This window comes from Cyprinodon tularosa, unplaced genomic scaffold (assembly GCF_016077235.1).
Source record: "Cyprinodon tularosa strain WSP-4 unplaced genomic scaffold, ASM1607723v1 ctg65, whole genome shotgun sequence".
Taxonomy (NCBI): domain Eukaryota; kingdom Metazoa; phylum Chordata; class Actinopteri; order Cyprinodontiformes; family Cyprinodontidae; genus Cyprinodon; species Cyprinodon tularosa.
Window position 1 is genome coordinate 26310 of NW_024039396.1, and position 22470 is coordinate 48779.

At 38.6% G+C, this 22470-nt stretch overlaps 1 protein-coding gene across 1 annotated transcript in view; it reads left to right on the forward strand.

Moving 5' to 3' along the window:
- Positions 1-22470, forward strand: part of LOC119799131 (A disintegrin and metalloproteinase with thrombospondin motifs 20) — a 103359-nt gene that overhangs the window by 23346 nt on the left and 57543 nt on the right. The window contains exons 4-8 of the mRNA XM_038308911.1: positions 6934-7079; positions 8452-8633; positions 13120-13256; positions 14530-14647; positions 18396-18491. Coding sequence (XP_038164839.1) covers positions 6934-7079; positions 8452-8633; positions 13120-13256; positions 14530-14647; positions 18396-18491 — 679 coding nt within the window. The remainder of the gene's footprint in view (positions 1-6933; positions 7080-8451; positions 8634-13119; positions 13257-14529; positions 14648-18395; positions 18492-22470) is intronic.

The following is a 22470-nucleotide window of genomic DNA, read 5'->3' on the forward strand; positions in this document are numbered from 1 at the left end:
TAATGACACCCTTTGCATTTCTTTACAAGATGTGCCGCATGTATGAATTATAGAGAGGTAGACTGAACTTAGGAAACCAGGCTAGGGGATAAAAGGCGAGTTTGCTTCAGGTCACAGTCATTTCTCTCTTTCCTTCCTCTGTTTTGTGTTGTTTCTCTTCCTTTACTTCACACCCTTTGTACTAGAAAACAAACAGTTACATCTAATTAATAAAAAAGTAAAAATTATAAAAAATATGTAAATTCCCTCTGAAATAAAAGCTGTTATTTGACATATTTAGTGTCTCCTCTCTTAGTGTTTTCACACCTACATACATTTGGTCTGCTTTAAACGCATCATAGTTTGCTCCAGACCTGTTGTGCAGTGAAAGAGGACCAGCAAACTTTAGTCCAGAACAAACAATAGGACTAAGTATGAATAAAAACCTGCTTCGGTCCGACCCAAATCCCTTTGGACTTAGCCAGCCATCGTAGTTGTAAATGCAGTGTTGAACCTCAGTCACTTATACTATTATTTCTATACAATTTTCCTCATCCACATCGTGGGTCCACTTCTGCTATAACCTTTTTCTGCTGTAACGCCACAATTTCCCCACTGTAGGACTTTAAAGGGATTTCCTATTCTATTCTAAATCTGTTCTATTGTCTGTAGAGTAGCAATGCTGTATGCTAGTAAGCAATGACTCTTTTTCTGCTTAATGGACACATTCTCCAACAGAATCACAAAATCACCTATTAAAAGTTTTTAAATCTACGTATACTAAAGAGCTTCTCTTTAAATTTTAAAAGATTATGTAATAACAGCCTAAATATGCAAAGCAGTGTTAACCTGACTCCGCCAGATGGATTTGCTCCACATATCCATCTGGAAACCTTCCGTTAAAGTAATTTTGGGAAGGGGCGAAAATACTGGTTAGCTGATTGGCCTATGTTGGTGATAGACGGGCCAAATAAACCAATCAGATCAACGAAGCATATGATGTACTAACAGAGCGACGACGAAAACACAACCACAAGCCAGGCTACTCTTGCCGAAACCAGTCGGGAGAAGAGCAAAAACATCTTTTCCTCTGAGAAAAGCCTCCAGAGCAGTGTTTTGCTCTTCTTTCAGTGAAGAAATACTCTGTAATTCTGATAAAACTTGCTCGATAGCCACGCTAACGGTAGCTTCATCGGCTGAAGCCGCCATGTTCTTTAGACTAAATTGTTGCGTCACACCTCAACCCGCCTCAAAGCCAACGCTGATTGGACGTTCGTTTGGTGAACGGCTCCAAATTTTCTTTAACGAAGAGTGGCCAGACTGATCTGCGAGTGAAACCTGGAAAGCTCGCGAGATCAGGATGGTCCCACAAGGCTAAAGCAGTGGTGCTTCATGCAGGACTCCTATAGTAGCCACCCTCTATTTCCGGGACTGTTCTCTGTCCTGTCGCAGTCATTTCTGACAAATATTCCCATGTGGCTTTGCTATAAGTTATAGTCCACCTGCAAAAAGAGCAATTTGAATAAAAAAAACGGACCAAATGAAAAATGAGGCATTGGTCTGGGCCAAACATCTTGACCAAAGCACTTCTAACTTGAATACACCCTCCTTGTTCTCAGGTCAGATCCTAAAATATGTGGATTATAATCTGCCAGGTTGATATTTGACTCTAGGTATTATTATGTTTCTATCAGACAGAAGGCTCTTGTTAGCAGTTAGACATAAGCACACACATCATTCCCAAGCCGTAGCTGGAGGTTAAAGAGTACTCCCTATCCACAGCCAGGAGAACAACACAACAACATGAAAGGTGATGTATTTTGGAAACAGCAGCGCTAAAATGAAAGAGCGGAGCCTGCTGCCTTCTCATTCCTGCAGTGATGTATGGCTTTGGGGTGAGGTGCTCTCTACTGTAGCTTCATGACAATTACAGACCGCTTTAAAACAAGCAAGCTGAAAAGCTCAGAGCAGATGCTATTGTAGTCATTGCTCCCTCTTGCATTTAACTTGTATAGAATCATTCTCTTTCATACGTCCAACTGATGCATTTTAGGCTTCTTAAATTTTAGCTCAGAACCAAGTGATTAAAATGTTTATGAATTTCCTAATGGGGAAAATGTAGGATGCATTTATAGCCCAAATCCCCCTTTTTTGATTCAACACATGAAATGTATCGGTAAGGCAGCGTGGAACTCTTAATTTAACACACATGTTTGTCACAGCTGGCTTTGCTTCTCTCACAGGACCTTCAAATGTCTCACAATATACCCAACTGAGTGCAAAGTTTGTCAATCTTTCTTGGAAAGCGCCTGTACTGCTTGTTTGAACTTTGCAGAGTGCTTTCCACCTTAGTGTTTTTAAAGTGTGTTTGCACTCTTTTAGAAAGAGGCTAATTGGAACTGTGCATGGCCCCCAGATGTCTCCAGACCCCTCAGCATTCATTCATTCCCTCCTTCTAACACACATTCAGACCTGTGCACACTCACACTTGTTCACATGCTCACAGATCACCTCTCACAGATGTTTTTTTTTTCCCTTTCTGTTGCCCTTTTGTCTCCTTTTTTTTTCTCCTCTAAAAACACCTTTTCAAGCCATACAAAATGGCTGTAAACACAGTCTGTCAGCATGGATAGCGGAATGCCACAGAGGCTTACAAAGTCTGTTGATGCTCTGTGACAGACAGTCCTCCTTGTGTTTGACAGCTTTTTGGGCCCGGCTCCCTGGTTGCACTGTGGTGGTCTCTACGTGGCTTTGGTGATTTCCCATAAGGAAGATAAGGGGGATGGGTGGAAATGAATAAGAGATGCTAAGGTCTGGGTTTCAAGTCACTAAGTATGTTTGGGGGAGGGGATCTGTGAATGGAGAAAAACTCTACTGTAAACTTTTCATAAAAATAATGTGATTTTAACTTTTTACTATCCCACAGGCTTCGCAATGCTTATTTAGGAAGTGGAAAGCAATGTTTAGAACATAAAATGGCTCATAAACAGTTACTATCATAGTAACTTATTTTTTATTTTGTTTTTCATTGTGTGCGATACATGTACACTTGCACCTTAATCCTATTTATCTTGATATACTGTATATATATTGCTTATTCTTATTCTTAATGCACCTTTTTCCTCCCTCCGTAAAAATTCTAAAAATATCCACTGGACTTGGTTTTCAAGATTTGAAGACGTTTCGCCACCTCTCCAGGAAGCTTTCTCGATTCAAATGAAAGCTTCCTGGAGAGGTGGCGAAACGTCTTCAAATCTTGAAAACCAAGTCCAGTGGATATTTTTTGAATTTTCACGGAATGACCATGACCTGGATGACTGAGAACCTTCATCAACTTTTTCCTCCCTGTTTGCACCTTTTGTAACTTCTATGCCAATATGTGACGAGTGAATTTATCCGCTGTGAGATCAATAAAGCTCATCTAATCTAATCTAATCTACAGTAAATGGGCTCTTTTTATATATTTTTATATATCAAACAATGAATTGTTACGATTTAAAAAGTATTTTATTTGGCGATTTGTCTCAGTATGTCAAAAATCAATCTGAGGAGGAAATTCTCCATTATACAGACTCAAATCTAAACTTTAAAAAGGAATGAGGAAATAATGATTTATGTCTATTTATTTGTATAATTCCAACATTAAAACTTTCACCATCTCTATTCAATCTATTATTTGGAAATTGAAAATATGCAACTCCAAACCTACCGAATGTTGGCATCTTCTAGGAATTATTAACTAATGGATTAATCTATAGTTGATTGATTTTACAAAGACAAAATGCTTTTAACGCACAAAAGCCTCAGCCATTTAGTGTCCTTATTGCTACTGTAGCATGTCTCTTTCTTTCATGTAACTAAAGTTATGCTCCTTACTTTTTTGCAGCAGCCTCATTTTCCAAGCACAGAAGTGAATTTGCTCCTTAAATTTTCTGTTTTTTCTGTGATACTTTAAGGAGTTTATCGAGTGTTTATATTTACAAACCAACCCACATTAAGTTTATTTTGAATTCTTGTTATATTGTGTATTAATCTGGATCAATCTATGTTTCTGCTCTAGCATTCCTCTGCTTAGGCATTTCTTCTTTTGTAAATTGAGTGAGGCTGCACTTAGGAATGAATAAGGAGACCCTCTACACCGTCAACACCGAATAAAATTATTTTTAGCAGATGTTATCAATCAATCAGATATAATAAATTTTGATCTAATAAATCATTAATCTAACATTAATTATAAGTCAATTATTTGTTTGCATCCCTACCATCTACTTGAACTTTGAGGCTGTTAAAAGAAAACATTAATTATAGACAAAGAGGGTGACTTTGGGGGAACTGCAGAGTTTCAGAGCTCAGGTGGAGGAATCTATTGAGAGGAAAATACAATTTTCCCCCCCCTCCACTTATCTTGCATTTGTGAAAGTATGGTGAGAAAAAAGGAAAGCTGTACAATGATGTTTTAGGTTCCAGAAAGCTCTGGAGGAAACACAGCAGAAATTTGGAAGAAGTGTTTTCATCTAATAAGACTGACTGCATTCTTCCCCCCAACTTGTTACTGAAAATTCTGCATTCTGCACACATCAACTCTGCTGTTTATCTAGGTTATTAATCTGTGGATAAAACTTTTTTTGTCCAGTAGGAATGGGGGAACTGATGAGAGTTAATGGAAGGATGTATGGAGATGACATATAGGAAAATCCTTGTAGAGAAACTGTTAGAGACTACAAAATACTCCAGACTGAGGCAGAGGTTCTCATTATGGTAGAACAACAATCAGTTTCCAGTAATGACTACAACAAAATGGATTAGATAAAAGCATTTCAAACAGTTATACATCTTGAGTTCCCGTCGTAAAGCCAGATGAGAATCTATGCTAAGACAAAGATGCTATTTAGGAAGTCTGATTGTCCTTTGACTAAACTTGTGTTATTCTATTTATTGAATGAGACAGTGGCAAAAAAAAAAAAACTTCCATTACAGGAAACACTAGCAACTGCAATTGCATTAAACGGTTATACATTATATATATATATATATATATATATATATATATATATATATATATATATATATATATATATATATATATATATATATATATATATACACATCAGAGATTAGAATTTTTTTTTTTAAAAAGTGCAGTATGGGATGCATGCTTTTTTTCTTCCCTTCAATGCACTACTTTGTGTTTATCTATTATGTGAAATCCTGGTCATATTGTAACATTAAATGACATCGTGGAATAGAAAAGAAGTTTACAAGCCTTTGGAAGGGACTCTATTTTGTGTTTTCTTTTTGTTGATGCTCAGCTAGCAATGACATGCATTTATTGTCTTTTTTTACTGTGTGGAATAACGCTTCTTCACATTCTTGTCAGCGCCATTTGATAAATTACTGTTCCAAATCTAGATAGAAAATGCTACAACAAAATGATCACTTGATGTTAGCATTTCCTGTTGGCTCAGACTTAAGGACTGGGCCAAAAATTGTGAAAACAAATCTTGACGTTGTAAACATTTGCAACTCGTGCAACCCCTAACACCTGTCTGTGAATGTGCACAGATGTAACACACAACCATTAAAATCTCTGGTTTTTAAGAAAAGTGAAAACCAAGTGTTCAAGGAAGATGCAGCAGTGACAGGTTTTGTAGAAATATTTGGTGATTCTCTTTGCAATCATTCATAATTGATTTCATTTCAAAGTCAAAACTGTTTATATTTCTAATGAAACATACATCCAATATCTCCTACATTCGATATCCCAAAGTAGATATGTTGACATGTTTCCATTTCTCTTTTTGATTTACATTATTGAAATTAGAGATGCAAAGATCAAATGCTAATTTCTGATCTCCCAGTCTTCCTAACTTACTTTTGGAGTGCATAGGTGAAAAAAATCCATTTTACAAACGGTATTCCTCATAAACAACAAATGTGATTACTTGAAAAAGCCGATAAATTTCCTAACCTTACTGTAAACATTTCCTTAGCCAATCTGTTTGATCAAAGAGGTTGAATTCTCAAACTAATAAAGCAAGTTGTCTTCATGCTTCAGCCTTCCTGTTACCTGCTTTAAGTTTAAGTCTTTCTTGATCTGTAGAAGGCCTGAGCTTCACTTATCATAAGTATACCTGACTTCTTCATGGCATGATAACATCCACATTGAGGAGCACTATTGCCCTTAGAAATCACTCTTACATATAGTGAATTCACTGTATGCAAACAATATTTTCCAACTGGCTGAATATTGATGCACAGACATGTTCAGATGCTCTCTGAGGTGATTTGGTGCATTTTAAAAATATTAATACTGCAGAATGAAAGAAAAAAATACTAATTGCATACCATCTGGCAAGGATTAAGTTCAGACAGTGTGTCTCGCTTATAAGCATTTTCTTAGGTATGATGTCATATCCTAGGAATAAATGTTATATGTAAAACAGGTACCAGTGCTCTTTCACTTTATGGCTATCAGTTTAGTTACTTTTACTGAGCAGGATAAGGTAGTTGCTTATGTTGAGCTAGTAATACATTTTGTCCCCCTTGTTATCAAATCTCCAGAGTTTCCTTATCACAGTGCCACTGCCCACCACCTGTGTGTGCAGGCGGCGGGTTACGTACCCAGACAGACGCCGTCTTATCCTGCATTCTTTCAGCAAACAGGACCCCCTGATATCTGAGTCATTCAGGGGGGAATTTAGTTACACACAAAGGAAAACGCGTCTGCCGTAGACTTAATGTCAGGGCAGCCTTAGTCCTTTTAGATCTAAATTGGATACATTTTAGGAAATGGCTAAAGGATGATTTGTGGTAAAGTATTATTTTTAGTCTGTATTTAGATGATATTGAAGTGGTGCCGAGGACTGGCACCTCTTCTCTGTTGGTGTTCCTTATTGCAACATTCCCCTCCACAGTTGTTGACACAATTGCCTGTGCGTTTGTTTTTACATGCAGTATTGCAAACATGGGATGTGTATCAACAAGGAGTTGGACATGCAGGCTGTGAACGGAGAGTGGGGTCCTTGGGGGCCCTACAGTGTTTGCTCCAGGTCCTGTGGTGGTGGGACAAGGAGCACTACCAGAGATTGCAACAAACCTGAGTAAGTAAGAAAGACATGGCTGCATTATATATATATATATATATATATATATATACACTATATTGCCAAAAGTATTTGCTCACCCATCCAAATTATTGGAATCAGGTGTTCCAATCACTTCCATGGCCACAGGTGTATAAATTCAAGCACCTAGGCATGCAGACTGTTTTTACAAACATTTGTGAAAGAATGGGTCGCTCTCAGGAGCTCAGTGAATTCCAGCGTGGAACTGTGATAGGATGCCACCTGTGCAACAAATCCAGTCGTGAAATTTCCTCGCTCCTAAATATTCCACAGTCAACTGTCAGCTGTATTATAAGAAAATGGAAGTGTTTGGGAACGACAGCAACTCAGCCACGAAGTGGTAGGCCACGTAAACTGACGGAGCGGGGTCAGCGGATGCTGACGCGCATAGTGCGAAGAGGTCGCCAACTTTCTGCAGAGTCAATCACTACAGACCTCCAAACTTCATGTGGCCTTCAGATTAGCTCAAGAACAGTGCGCAGAGAGCTTCATGGAATGGGTTTCCATGGTCGAGCAGCTGCATCCAAGCCATACATCACCAAGTGCAATGCAAAGCGTCGGATGCGGTGGTGTAAAGCACGCCGCCACTGGACTCTAGAGCAGTGGAGACGCGTTCTCTGGAGTGACGAATCGCGCTTCTCCATCTGGCAATCTGATGGACGGGTCTGGGTTTGGCGGTTGCCAGGAGAACGGTACTTGTCTGACTGCATTGTGCCAAGTGTAAAGTTTGGTGGAGGGGGGATTATGGTGTGAGGTTGTTTTTCAGGAGCTGGGCTTGGCCCCTTAGTTCCAGTGAAAGGAACTCTGAATGCTTCAGCATACCAAGACATTTTGGACAATTCCATGCTCCCAACTTTGTGGGAACAGTTTGGAGCTGGCCCCTTCCTCTTCCAACATGACTGTGCACCAGTGCACAAAGCAAGGTCCATAAAGACATGGATGACAGAGTCTGGTGTGGATGAACTTGACTGGCCTGCACAGAGTCCTGACCTCAACCCGATAGAACACCTTTGGGATGAATTAGAGCGGAGACTGAGAGCCAGGCCTTCTCGTCCAACATCAGTGTGCGACCTCACAAATGCGCTTCTGGAAGAATGGTCAAAAATTCCCATAAACACACTCCTAAACCTTGTGGACAGCCTTCCCAGAAGAGTTGAAGCTGTTCTAGCTGCAAAGGGTGGACCGACGTCATATTGAACCCTATGGATTAGGAACGGGATGTCACTTAAGCTCATATGTGAGTCAAGGCAGGTGAGCAAATACTTTTGGCAATATAGTGTATATATATATATATATAAACAAAGAAAAAGCTACCATGGGTTCCTCGATCTTAATCTTCTGCTTGTAGGCCAAGAAATGGTGGGAGATTCTGCGTGGGCCGCAGGATGAAGTTCCGCTCCTGCAACACTGAGCCATGTCCACGAGGAAAGAAGGATTTCCGAGAAGAGCAATGTTCTCAATTTGACGGCAAGCACTTTAATATCAACGGTCTACCTCCCTCTGTCAGATGGGTCCCAAAGTACAGCGGCAGTAAGTAAACACACAGGTGTAGAACAAATGTCGCAGTACTTAAAAGTAACATAAAGTAACAAAACAAAATTGACATATCTAATTTTGGTAAGCATGAACATATTTACTGTTTAAAGCTCAAAATTACAGAATTTGGCCCCATGGACCTCATAGATAGCCTTGTGAGACCATCCTGATCTCGCGAGCTTTCAAGGTTTCACTCGCAGATCAGTCTGGAGGCTCTCTGTTAAAGAAAATTTGGAGCCGTTCACTAAACTAACGTCCAATCAGCGTTGGCTTTGAGGCGGGTTGAGGTGTGACGCAACGAGAAGCATGACAGTTCAGTCTAAAGAACATGGCGGCTTCAGCCGATGAAACTAGCGTTAGCTTGGCTATCGACCAAGTTTTATCGGAATTACAGAGTATTTCTTCACTGAAAGAAGAGCAAAACACTGCTCTGGAGGCTTTTCTCAGAGGAAAAGATGTTTTTGCTCTTCTCCCGACTGGTTTCGGCAAGTTTTTGTTCTGTCAATTGCCTCCTCTTCGTCGTCGCTATGTTGGTACGTCATATGCTTCTTTGATCTGATTGGTTTATTTGGCCCGTCTATCACCAACATAGGCCAATCAGCTAACCAGTATTTTCGCCCCTTCCCAAAATTACTTCAACGGAAGATTTCCAGATGGATATGGGGAGCAAATCCATCTGGCGGAGTCAGGTTACCTCATAGATGCTTCAAGCATAAACCAAGCTTTAAGTATACAAATTTGTTACTTCGAAACAGGTAGAATCTTCTTATCCAAATCCCCCAAAATTTAGAAACACACCGACAAGCATTTAAGCTTGATTAAAGAATGAACTGTACTAACCGCTGACATTGCTCTTTTTCAATTCAATTCAATTCAGTTTATTTATATAGCGCCAAATTCACAACACATGTCATCTCAAGGCACTTTACAGTTCAACCAGATCATACAGTCAAATTGATACAAAGTTTTCTATCTAAGGAAAACCAGTTGATTGCATTGACTCATTGACTCAAATACAATCCCTCACACTAAGCATGCTTGTAGCGACAGTGGAGAGGAAAAACTCCCTTTTAACAGGAAGAAACCTCCAGCAGAACCAGGCTTAGTGTGAGCGGCCATCTGCCAAGGCCGACTGGGGTTCAAGGAGACAGAAGCAGAGATACAAGCAGCTGTAAAAGGCGGCCCCGTCCAGGAAACACACAGCCAGGCAGACGAGCTCCAAGGCAGCTCCCATGCCAGAGGATGAAGAGAGCACATCCACCCAGCCACGGCCAGAGAAACAGGACCACACCTGAAGACAGGCCGATCTCCAACATCTACAAACAAGGGTGTTGATGGAAGCAGCACAGCTGATGTTTCTTTCCTGGATGACGTCACAGCCAAACAGGAACAGACGAGGCAAAGCTACTCTGAGGAAAAGCAGAGAGAGCAGAAGGTTAGAGATTGAACAAACAGATTCTGCAGAATAGGAGAACAGAGAGAGAATGAAGCAGAATGATGAAATGGGGGTCCCTATGTCCTCCAAAAGTCTAAGCCTATAGCAGCATAAATATAGAGAGAGAGCTCAGGATAACCTGAGCCACCCTAACTATAAGCTTTATCAAAAAGGAAAGTTTTAAGCCTAGTCTTAAAAGTAGACAGAGTGTCTGCCTCACGGACTAAAACTGGTAGTTGGTTCCACAGGAGAGGAGCCTGATAACTAAAAGATCTGCCTCCCATTCTACTTTTAGAAATTCTAGGAACCACTAGTAAACCTGCAGATTGAGAGCGAAGTGCTCTGTTAGGAACATAAGGAACAATCAGATCTCTGATATAAGATGGAGCTTGGCCATTTAAGGCTTTATATGTGAGAAGGAGGATTTTAAATTCTATTCTTGATTTAACAGGAAGCCAATGAAGAGAAGCCAGGATAGGAGAGATATGATCTCTCTTTTTAATTTTCATTAGAACTCTGGCTGCAGCATTTTGGATCAGCTGAAGGCTTTTAACACAGTTTGTGGACTTCCTGATAGTAAAGAATTACAATAGTCCAGCCTTGAAGTAACAAATGCATGGACTAGTTTCTCAGCATCACCCCTGGACAGGAGATTTCTAATTTTTGCAATGTTCCTCAGATGAAAGAAGGAAATTCTAGAAACCTCTTTGATCTGGGATTTAAATGACAGGTCCTGATCAAAAATAACACCAAGATTTTTTACTTTATTATCTGAAATCAGTTTAATCCCATCCAAATGAAGTGACTGGCTAATCAGCTTCTTTTTCAGAGACTCTGGTCCAAAGACTATAACTTCTGTTTTGTCTGCATTCAGAAGCAGAAAGTTAAGAGTCATCCAGGTTTTTATGTCTTCAAGACATGCTTGTAATCTATGTAATGGGTTAGCTTCATCTGGATTTATAGACAGATATAGCTGGGTATCATCAGCATAACAGTGGAAATTAATCCCATGCTGTCTAATAACTCTACCAATTGGGAGCATGTATAAAGTAAAGAGAATTGGTCCTAGCACTGATCCCTGTGGTACTCCACAGGTAACCTTTGAGTGTGTTGAAGATCTATCATTAACATAAACAAACTGAATTCGATCAGATAGATAGGATTTAAACCAGTCTAGTGCTGTTCCTTTAATTCCAACAAAATATTCAAGTCTTTCTAAAAGAATATTATGGTCAACTGTATCAAATGCAGCACTAAGATCCAACAGGACGAGCACAGATACAAGTCCATTATCTGAGGCCATGAGAATATCATTAGTGACTTTCACCAGAGCTGTTTCAGTGCTATGATGAGCTCTAAAGCCAGACTGAAACTCTTCAAAAAGTTCATTATGGTGTAAGTGGTCGCAAACTTGTTTGGCAACTACTTTCTCAAGAATTTTGGATAAGAAAGGAAGATTGGATATAGGTCTATAATTAACCAAGTCATCTGGGTCAAGAGACGGTTTCTTAAGCAGAGGTTTAATTACAGCAACCTTAAAAGCTTTAGGTACATATCCCTGTAACAGAGATAGATTAATCACATCTAAAATGGAGGAGGAGATCAAAGGGAATACCTCCTTAAATAACCTGGTTGGAACTGGATCTAACATACAAGTTGAAGGCCTAGATGAAGACAATAATTTTGCTAATTCAGAAAGTTCAACTGGATCAAAGCAGTCTAAACCCGGTTCAGATTCCATGACTACCTCAGGTACAATCGCGGATAGAGGAGTGCTTATGATCTTATTTTTAATAAGATCAATCTTATTTATAAAGAATCCCATAAAATCATTGCTGTTAAGAGCAGGTGGAATGGACGGTTCAACAGAGCTATGGCTCTGGGTGAGTTTGGCAACTGTATTAAAAAGAAATCTAGGATTATTCTTATTCTCCTCTATTAATGAGGAGAAGTATGCTGCTCTTGCTTTACAAAGGGCCCTCTTATACAGCAGTAAACCATTTTTCCAGACTAGGAAGGACTCCTGCAGGCCTGTGGAGCGATATTTTCTCTCCAGTTTCCTAGCATTTTGCTTCAAAGTACGCAGCTCTGCATTAAACCAAGGAGCAAGCTTTCTATTTTTAACGGTTTTCATTTTCAAAGGAGCTGCGTTGTCTAAGGCAGTACGCAGAGAACTAGCAACCCCATCAACAAAATCATCAACCTGTGAAGGGGAATAAGCTATACTTTTGCACTCTGCAGCACTGCTCAGCGACACAGAGGAGAGAGAAAGTGAAGCCGCTTCTTTAAAATTTATAACTGCACTATCTGATAAAGATCTACTAAAATTGAACCTTCTTTTGGGGGAGGAGAACTCTGTTAAAGTAATCCTGAAGGTTATTAGAAAGTGGTCAGAGAGGACAGGGTTGTGAGGAAATACTGTTATTTCTTCACATTCTATGCCGTATGTCAGCACAAGATCCAAAGTATGAAGATGAGAATGTGTGGGACTATTCACATTTTGAACAAAGCCAATAGTGTCTAAGATAGCATTAAAGGCTGCTCTTAAGCTATCGGCTTCAATTCTTTTAAGGATCTGCTACACATTATGAGCTTTAAATCACTTTATAGTCTGGACACGTCACTAGTTCCAGGATCTGCAGTGCAAGAATTGGGAGAAAATTTTAAGTCGGTGTCAGAAAATGCTGTAAAAGCCACATGCAGCCCCATCCAAAGAAACCCCCAGCAACATGCAGCTGCAACTTGACTAGATGGACAACCCATAGGATTACCATCTGGTAAATTTACTGCGGTTGATTCACTCATCTAATTGATGCTCTACAAGCAAACAAGGCAAACTCTGGAGACAATGTTCTGTCAGACAAAATTGGCTTTCATCCAAGCACCAAACCATCATTTGGCTTCAATGCTTTGCTGACATTTGCAAAAAAAGAAAAAAAAAGTTTTACAAATTTCTAATGGCATACAAGTCATGTCTAAGTCTTTATTATGGCATTAGTTTAGAATCAGCATTTCTGTCCTTTTTTTTGTTTCGTTCTCATTCAGTACTGATGAAGGATCGCTGTAAGCTTTTTTGCCGGGTTGCTGGCACCATGGCTTACTATCAGCTGAAGGACCGTGTGGTGGACGGCACTCCGTGTGGTCCAGACACTTACGACATCTGCGTTCAAGGCCTCTGCAGAGTATGTCTACATGTTTATTTTTCCTCTTTAACACATTTTACATTTTCAGACATAAACACAAGCTTAAATATTCCTAACAAGTATCATAGCTGCAGGGAAGCCAACACTTGCAATCTTAACATGCTTTTAGATCTGATATGCATCTTTTTAGCTACACTTTTCTTGGTTACCATTCTGCACTGATCAGAGGTTTGTGGTTGTTTTTTTGGACACTCTTTTTTCTTTAAAAACTATCCAACATTTAAATATATAATGTACATATGGGGGACATATATAATGTAGCCTAGGGGAAAGAACATGTTTTTATCCTTATTTTGAAGCCAAGTCAAAATGATTATACTGTAGTTTATCAAATTAAGCATGGAACATTAGTATATGTAAACATCAATGTTCCATTTTACAAAAGTTGAAAGTTTAAAGGGGTAGAATATGATGGATTTGCTGCAATTTAATCAGCATTGCTTTTACTTGCCAAATTTCAGATTTTTGAGTTTTAAAAATTCTGTCCAAAAGGTCTGCTTTCATTCAGAAGAATGTTTCTTATTGTTTCTCTTGTCTTTCCAAGGTTCAGGTTGTTTGGTGTCTTATAATGGCCTTTTTTCATAATTTTTTCAACTAGTAACACAAATCTGGAACTGGTTACAATTCACTGTGATGAAAACAGGAAGGGGGGAGTTTTGCTAGTCAAAGCTTACATATTACATTTATAAATTTGACTTACTTTGTATATGACCACTACACCAAACTGTGATTACGCAGCTTACCCTACCCTCAAACCTTTGCTTGCTTGTACCTTCAGTTTGATGTCATTCATGACTTTCCTCCCTCTTCCCTGCTTTTACGGACAGCTTTGGTGTGATGCCGACAGTCTTTTCTGGCTCTCATTTTTTTCGCTGTAATTTAACAAAAGCCAAAGACTGTACAGAGATCTATGGCTTTGTTTGGTTTTGTTTGTGTCACTAAAAATCACATCACATTATTAGTATTTTCGTTTTTTGAATTGTGAGGGCGCCTTGCTATGATTATCTCTCCCATATTTAATAGTACTCAGTTGCAATGGAAATTAACCAAATTATATTAAACAGAGCTGACCCGAGAAAAGTTAAGTAGAATAGGTACTAAAGGAAAAGGGGCATATATATATATATATATATATATATATATATATATATATATATATATATATATATATATATATATATATATATATAATTTTTTTGTGAAAATGCTATGAAGTGTAAGATTCATATTATCTTGCATTGTGGCTTTTTAGCAAGCAGGCTGCGACCATGTTCTCAACTCAAAGGCAAGGAATGACAAGTGTGGAGTGTGTGGTGGGGACAACTCCTCATGTAAAACCCTGGCAGGGACATTCAACCACGCCCAGTATGGTAAGTCCTACTGCTGAATTTACTATCTCCATTTAAGCTTTCTGTGTTGCACTTAAAGATATATGGAGTCAGCAACATCAGCCAGAACAACATGAAGCACAGTAAATAGTCTTGACAGCACAGGCCACATTGTTGTGTCAGGCACTGTACGCATGTCTGGTTATATTTATTTAGAGCACATGCTTTGAGGCTTTTGACAAATTTTAAAAATGCACAATTAAAGCCAATATAGTCCAGAAACTGATGAGCCAATGTGTCTTTAGTTTCAATGGCAAACAAACCTGACATCCTCTACTTGGAAATGTCTAGCTTAATGGTGTGTTTCAGTATGGGCCAACTTCTAACATCATCCAATTCTTTCTATGTCTGGGCAACAACACAGCTGAACCATTAGCAAACAAAAAACAGCCCAGGGTGGGGCTTTCCACTTGTTTACTCTTGCAAGTTGGACACTAAGCATTTGCATCTCTATCCGTCAGCTTTCTTTCTGCTCTCTGTTTGCTGCTTGGAGGCAACAAGTTTTGAGGACAGTATTCAGCCAAACCAGCCACTGACGTCAGTCCTGGAAATCTGGCTTAACTTTAAGAAGGGGAAAACAAGTGGGAGTGCAGCCCAGGCAGGATATCCCTCTGTTTCTGGATCTTGGCTTGTCTCATCTACCCCTTTTGTTCCTTTTGTTAGATACCTCTTAAAGCCTTATTTGAGAACTATTAACCTTTCTGTATTTGGTCCCAGTATCTCTGTTCTTTGTCTTAAAAACATGTAATTTTTCAAAATAATCATTGCTTGATGATAAGTCAGGAGTTTAACATTATTTACCCAACCCTCCTCAGAGCGTTCCTGCAATTAAGTTTGGTATTTTAGTTAAAGAGTTTTCACCAGTGACTTACTTCATCTAACAATTCCTGTGATTTCAAGTGTTTTTTACTGAGTTGAGGGAGATTTTTTTTCTAGATCTATGGAGCATAGAATACACAACAGCTTCCATTGCCTCATTTCATTAGTAGCATATTTGTTTTGCCAATAAAATAGCAGAAAATGATCATTTTCTCTTTTGATTGCCAAAAAACTACTGTCTGTTTTAAATAATTTCTAGTTGAAAGAAGCACAGATGAATTAACCTTTAAGCCATTTTTTCAATTTTTCCCTATGATCTACACTAGGGGTGGAACGATTCACAAAATCCACGGTTCGGTTCGATTCACGGTTTCTGGTCACGGTTTTCGGTTCGATTAGATACATGTTGATTGTTACACCGAAATTCCATAAAAAATTATGAAATTAATGAAAAAATCCCCCCAAAAATAATGGATTGTAATTATTTTAAATGATCCGCGGAAACCCTGGATCATTTCCGTATGTTTTGCTGCTTTGAATTTAATCATCTGGCACATGCTCTCTAACCTGACAACAGCCGGATGCATGTCTCGCTCAGCCACATGCATCTGGCTGTTGTCAGGTTACATGCTCTCTACCATCTCCAAGGAACTCAGAGGGGAGCGGACGAAGCCACAGCGGGGGCTGTAGGCTTTGCTTTGAGCAGCCGGTCTGGAGCGCAGCGGGGGTTGCTGACCGAGTATGAGGGATTTCGGGGTTAGCATGACATGTTGCTGTTAGCATAAACAAAACGTGTTGCACAATGCTTGCACACTGTTGCACTTTTATCCACAACTTTCTTTGCGCTGTCATCGTATGTCACTCTAAATGCAAAGCGCTCCCATACAGCAGACCTATAAAGTGCTGCTGGCGCGTCTTCCAACTCCAGTTCTTTCCCACTCGTCATACCCACACATTTCTCCACAACAACTGATTTTTTCCCCTGCTACATCCGGCTAAGCTGCTTCGCTTCTTCTTCTTCTTGTTTACTACTGGCGGTTGGCTTTGGTCGCAGTACCGCCACCTTCTGCTCTGGAGTGTAATCGCTTCCTCTATGAGAAAAAGGAGCAGCGCATGAACCGAACGAAACACACGCGAACCAAACCGAGACAGTCGAACCGAACGATTCTGACGGTTTTCATAAATCGTCCCATCCCTAATCTACACTTATTATAAATGTAATCACAATGGGAAAAAAATGAAAAAAGTGAAACAAGTTACCTTCATGAATTTTAATATGGGAATGCAGAATGTGTTTTGGCATAGTACAACACGACACATCATATAATCATTCTGCGTCCAGTTAATGTGAGATATATGTTGATCAGTTGAATCTTGTGTTGGATATAGTACTTTACTTTGGTGCATATAATTCTGCTATAAGCTCCTGAAAACTACAGCTAAATTTAGCTCCCATAATTAGTAAGGTTATAGAATACATTTTTTATCTTCTATAAATATTGTTTTAAAATACTTATTTATATATATATATATATATATATATATATATATATATATATATATATATATATATATATATATATATATATATATTGGTATTCTCAACTTTTGTTTTAAACCTTTTGTTCATATTGTTAAGTAGATGTGTAATTTTAAACATGGCCCATGCCCACTGCTTACCAATTTTTAAAAATACTTTTTGATATCATGTTACAATATTCTGAAACACCCCCCACCACCACCGACCAATAGGCTGTGGTAACATTTTCATTGCTGTATTACTCTGTGGTGCAAAGAAATCTTTTTGTGGTGAGTTAAGCTTTCGTGATTATAGGCCACCAGTGGCTTATTAAAGTCAGTGAAGGTCAAAGCGGTTTTAGAGGAAATGTGACTTAACCAATAAAATAACAATAAAAACAAACAGACATGCAAAACAAGGAGTAAAATAATATGGTGTTTATTTTATGAAGAAAACAGGAGTCTATTAAAAGGTTTCAAGTTTTCTGGGAATATTTTCACATCTGATGAGGTGTAGATAAGTAAACTGAGTGCTGCCCCCGAGTGGCTTAAGGTGTTAGCTTTGCCTTTATACCCTAAGATGACTTCATTCTGACTTATTCTCCAAACTTATTCATTTAAAATGTTAAGTTAAAACATCACGGATGAACATAAATTACCTTCTTAAACATCTTCAGTTCCATAAATAGATAAATATACACAAGGGTTATTTCTGATTAAAGAGGGGGCCAGAGAAGCCAATTTATTGCTAAACCACAAAGCTTAGCATATGAATGCTAAAAAAATACAATATATGCTGTTCTGTCTGGGTGATTTTTGGTTGTGAGTCCCCCCCACCCCCCACCTCAAGAACCACATATGTTTATGCTTACTATCCCCATTATTTTTGTCCCTGTTGAATTTGTATCATATTCATGTATTTCCCCTTCGTTTTATCAACTCCTCATACCTTCATTTGAGTTGTCACCACTTTGATTTTGGCGACATCCTCTCTCTCTCACATACTCCCTATTTTCTGCATTATCTCAAAACAGCACAACAGGAGCTGTAATTACAGGCCAAAAAGGAAAGGCCAGGGAATAATTACCGATCATTTCATGATCACAACTGTGGGACTGAAAACAAGGCCTCCTGCATGCTATTAGAGATGACGACAGTTTTCATATTTCTCCCAGTGTGAAATTTAAATCCCCAGTGGAGAGAACTGGTCTTCCCTGAATGGAGTTTATTGTAACATAGTAAAGCTATTATGGTAATCAAAGCTGGATGTTGTTTCAACTATTTTGTTCCCTTCTGGTATTATTTAAAATATAGTATGAGCTTTCCATGTTTAGTATCTGACATTGTTCTGAAAGTTTCGTTACTTTTTAAAAATTTTTTTTTTTATTTGTAGGGTACAACACAATTGTGAGGATCCCAGCCGGAGCCACTAACATTGATATCAAACAGGTTAGCTACTCGGGAAAACCAGAAGATGACAACTACCTCGGTGAGTGGGCTTTATATGTTTCTGTAAAATTTTAATATATGACACATGAAAATTCAAAATATGGCGTTAAGCTGATAATTTCTAATCTTCTTAACGCCATATATGAAAGTTTGTCTGAAACTAAAATTTGATTACCGGTACCTAAAGCTTAAGAGCTGTAAGGGACACTGCATTTTCACGGGTCAAAGTAATTTTTCTTTCTATGCCCATTTATTAAAACGTATGACTTATAGATTGAGAAGTTATCAGCAAGGGAATGAACAAGAGAATAAGCTGGTGTCCAGCCATTTTGAAAAATGAGCAAGTTTCAACGCGTTGAGAGTATATAGCGGAAACGAGGGGGGGTGTTTGTCCATCTGGTTTGGTTGAGTTTTTTTTAGCGTAGCAAATGGATTGTCAGCCATGTGAAAGATAAATGAGGCATTAATAAGTGCTATTTAAAGGCATGTGCAAGCCAAGCAGGAAAGCAGGGGTATAGGTCAACATTGGCTGTGTGTGTGTGTTGGCTTTTGAGCTAGACACGAAGAAAAATTAGCTAAAAAAAAAAAACACAACAACAACAAATAAACAGACAAAAAAATTAGAACTTGTAATCTTAAAGACAGTCTTGAAATCTGTGCATATATATTTGCTGATTTATCAGATAACCTATCTGACTGTCAAGGCTCAGAACAGGGAATCCAGTATTCAGACAAAGAGACAGTATGATATTTCATTTTGATGGATCTGCAGTGAGCAAATCTAAGGCAGGAATAGAATAGAATCCAACTTTATTGTCATTCCACTGTCATAAGTACAGAGCAACGGATTTAAAAATTAATTCGCTGCTTTTAACCCATCCCCTTGGGGAGCAGTGTAGGGTTAAGGGTCTTGCTCAGGGACCCAGAGTGGAAGTCTGTGGGAGTGGGGGATTGAACTCACAACCTCAAGATTCAAAGCACTATGGCCTAACCACTAGGCCGCCACTCCGCAAACAGGAACCTCTGAATTCAGGAAACACAGGTTTAGTGATCATGTAAATCTGGTAGAGGAAGATTATGAATATGCAAGTCACTAACCTGGTCTTAAAGTTCAGTCCGTGCCCAGAGGAGGATGTTTATTCCAGCCAGTGGGCTGTCAGCAAGTTGCGGCGAACGCTGACCAGAGAGCCTCAGACGTTGAAGTCCCAAAGACAAAAAAACAGGCAGGAGATCTGATCTAGGCAGAGGGCGAAGCCAAAGCTGTTATCTAGGAGAGTCACAGGAGTCTAGGTCAGAAGACCAGAGATTCGAAGAGGTACCAAAGGGTAATCCAGGAGGGTGTCAGGAATCAGATCCAGGTTCGGTCAACAGGCAGAATCCAGCAGGAGTCCAAAGACAGGTCAGGCAAACGGATCAGAACAGGAACAGGCAGGCTCAGAGGTCCAACGGCATAACGGGTCAGGATAAGGCAATCAGAAAACAGTAATACTCGCTAGAAAACTCTCTCTAAAGGCTCGAATAATCTGGCATTGATGACTGAAATAGAGACTGAAGCAGGTGACACAGATGAGTGTTAAAGATAAACTGGGCTGAGCCAGACATGATGAATAAAATGAACACTCAAGCCAGTCATCAGCACCAAGATCATGACACTGACAGAACTTTATGTACAGTTATCTATTTATAGGGTCTGGCTTAGCTATATCTGACTGCCAAAAAGGCACATTTAGTGATGCAATGACTTTCGTAGTGAGCCCGTCATAAGTGGGATTATCCAGAGGATGCCAAAGTATACCTATTGATATTATAAGGGTTATTTATTTATTTATTCATTCATTTTTTGATAGATATACTGTAATTCTAAAAATGTGCTTATGTTCTCTAAAAAACACCTGAGAAAATAGCTGAACTAGGCTATAGACTATTTTTATAGTCATTTGGTGCTGAACAAAAAATTATGGAAATATATATATCTTGATAGGAATGTATCATATATGTTCACACACAATTACTCACTTGTGATGGTTGATCTAATGCTATATTGGTATTTCGACAGAGGGGCAACAGTGCCCTGCAACTGGGTTGCCGGCTAAAGCTCCAACTTTCAGTTGTTGTGTCCTTGGGCAAGATATCTCACCCGAATCGCCTGCTGGTGGTGGTCAGAAGGCCCGGTGGCGCCTCTGTCTGTGAGCCCCATGGCAGCTATGGTTATAACGTAGTTTGCCACTGTCACTTTGTGATTATGTGTGTGATGGATTGGTGGAACTGAATCAGATGGAGAAGTGGCTCAAACCAGCAACCCACTGTTTGTAGGACAAATGTCAGGAAAAGTTTTCTTCATGACTAATATATATTTTCTGACTTTGCTTTTGAAACTTTATCAACTCAGTTTTGAAACCCAGATTCAATAAAACTATTTCTATATATATATATATAAAAAAGTTGAGTATAACTTGGAATGCCAGATTGAAATGTTTTAATGTTTCTTATCAGAAGTTAATAATGCAGTAATTTTTCAGTGCCTAGTTAGTATTCTATGTACATAAAACAATGCATGTTTCTTAATTGAGGCTCACCATTTATATCATATTGACTAGTGTTCTACTCTCTTTCTTGTGTTTTTAAAATTCTAAGACAAAACCAAGAAATGTTTGTATGTAAAACAATGAGATTTTACACCATGTATACATTTGAAAGCAGTTAGACCACTTTTGTCTTTGAAAACGTTTTTTTTATGTAGAAAATAGACTTTCACATCTGGTGCTTGTCAGGCATTAAGAGAAAGTACAGTTGTTTATATATATAACATGCACACTATGTATGTGATTATGTGTTTGTTAATGTTTTAAGGCACATTCTTCGTCTATATTAGCCGTGACACGTAGAGATCACAATCAGTCATAATTGGTTAGCTGGCACCCAGCAATATGTGAGGTTAAGTGTAAACAATGTTTTATCAGCAAGATTAATCACATACATTTATTTTGTCGAGCAACAATTAGATCGGAATGAAGTCCACGTTTCTTGGGAAACATATACTTGAACTTAAAGGATTTAATGGTAGAGTAGTCGGTGGCGTTTATTTCCATGCTTAAATTTTTTATTGTATTTTTACCATTCTTTTAAGAGAGTCATTACTAAGACTCTGAGTAACTCATTTGTAATGCCAACTATTGTTTTTAATGTTCTATCTTGGCCTGTAACAAAAGCTCTGGAAAAACATTTAAGGATAAAAATACTTGCTTCACTTATAGTTTCTTATAAATGTGAGCATATTCCTTTAAGTGTTTTTTTAAATATATATTTGTCATGGTGAAACAACAAGTTTAATGCATTAAAGTAAACTAAAAGTAACCTTTTCAGCTCAAATGATAGTCAACAAAGCAGTAGCTAATTTAAGAAAAATAAGCAGAAATCTAGTTTCTGTAAATCTATTTGACATTACCCTAAAAACTTCAGGTCTACCTGAAGGGAAGTGTCTATAATGGGGGTTTAAAAGAGTCACATTAATTTTATTCTTTGTGAAATTTTTTTAAAATCATCAATAATAGCTCCCACTCTGGTGATGGATGCGTGACATATGAAAGGATTTTTGCCGGTGTTTTATCTGTTGTGGACATTTATTATGATCCGTTATTGTGGCAAATGTAACCTTTTTTTTTTTTTTTTTTACACAACTTATTAACATCTCTAAGGCTAAAATAAGACTTTGACTAATACAAGCCTTATGTTTCATCAATTATCATGGGCAATGTAGAGATACTTGGAGATATTTAGGAAATAGGTTAAAAGAACTCTAATCCTTAGCAAGACTGCAGGCAGAATATCAGCAATGCTGTTTTTAGTTTTTTTTTGTTTACCAAAATGTAGCTGGAGAATCATATCCCTGACAGTGTCTCTCTGTCAGGCTTTCTGACCCATAAGAACCGATTTAATGAAGACTGGAAAACTTAAGGGAGCTGGGTTGGCAGTGCTTGTTAACAACAGATGATTGCATCCACGACATGTTATTGTCAAGA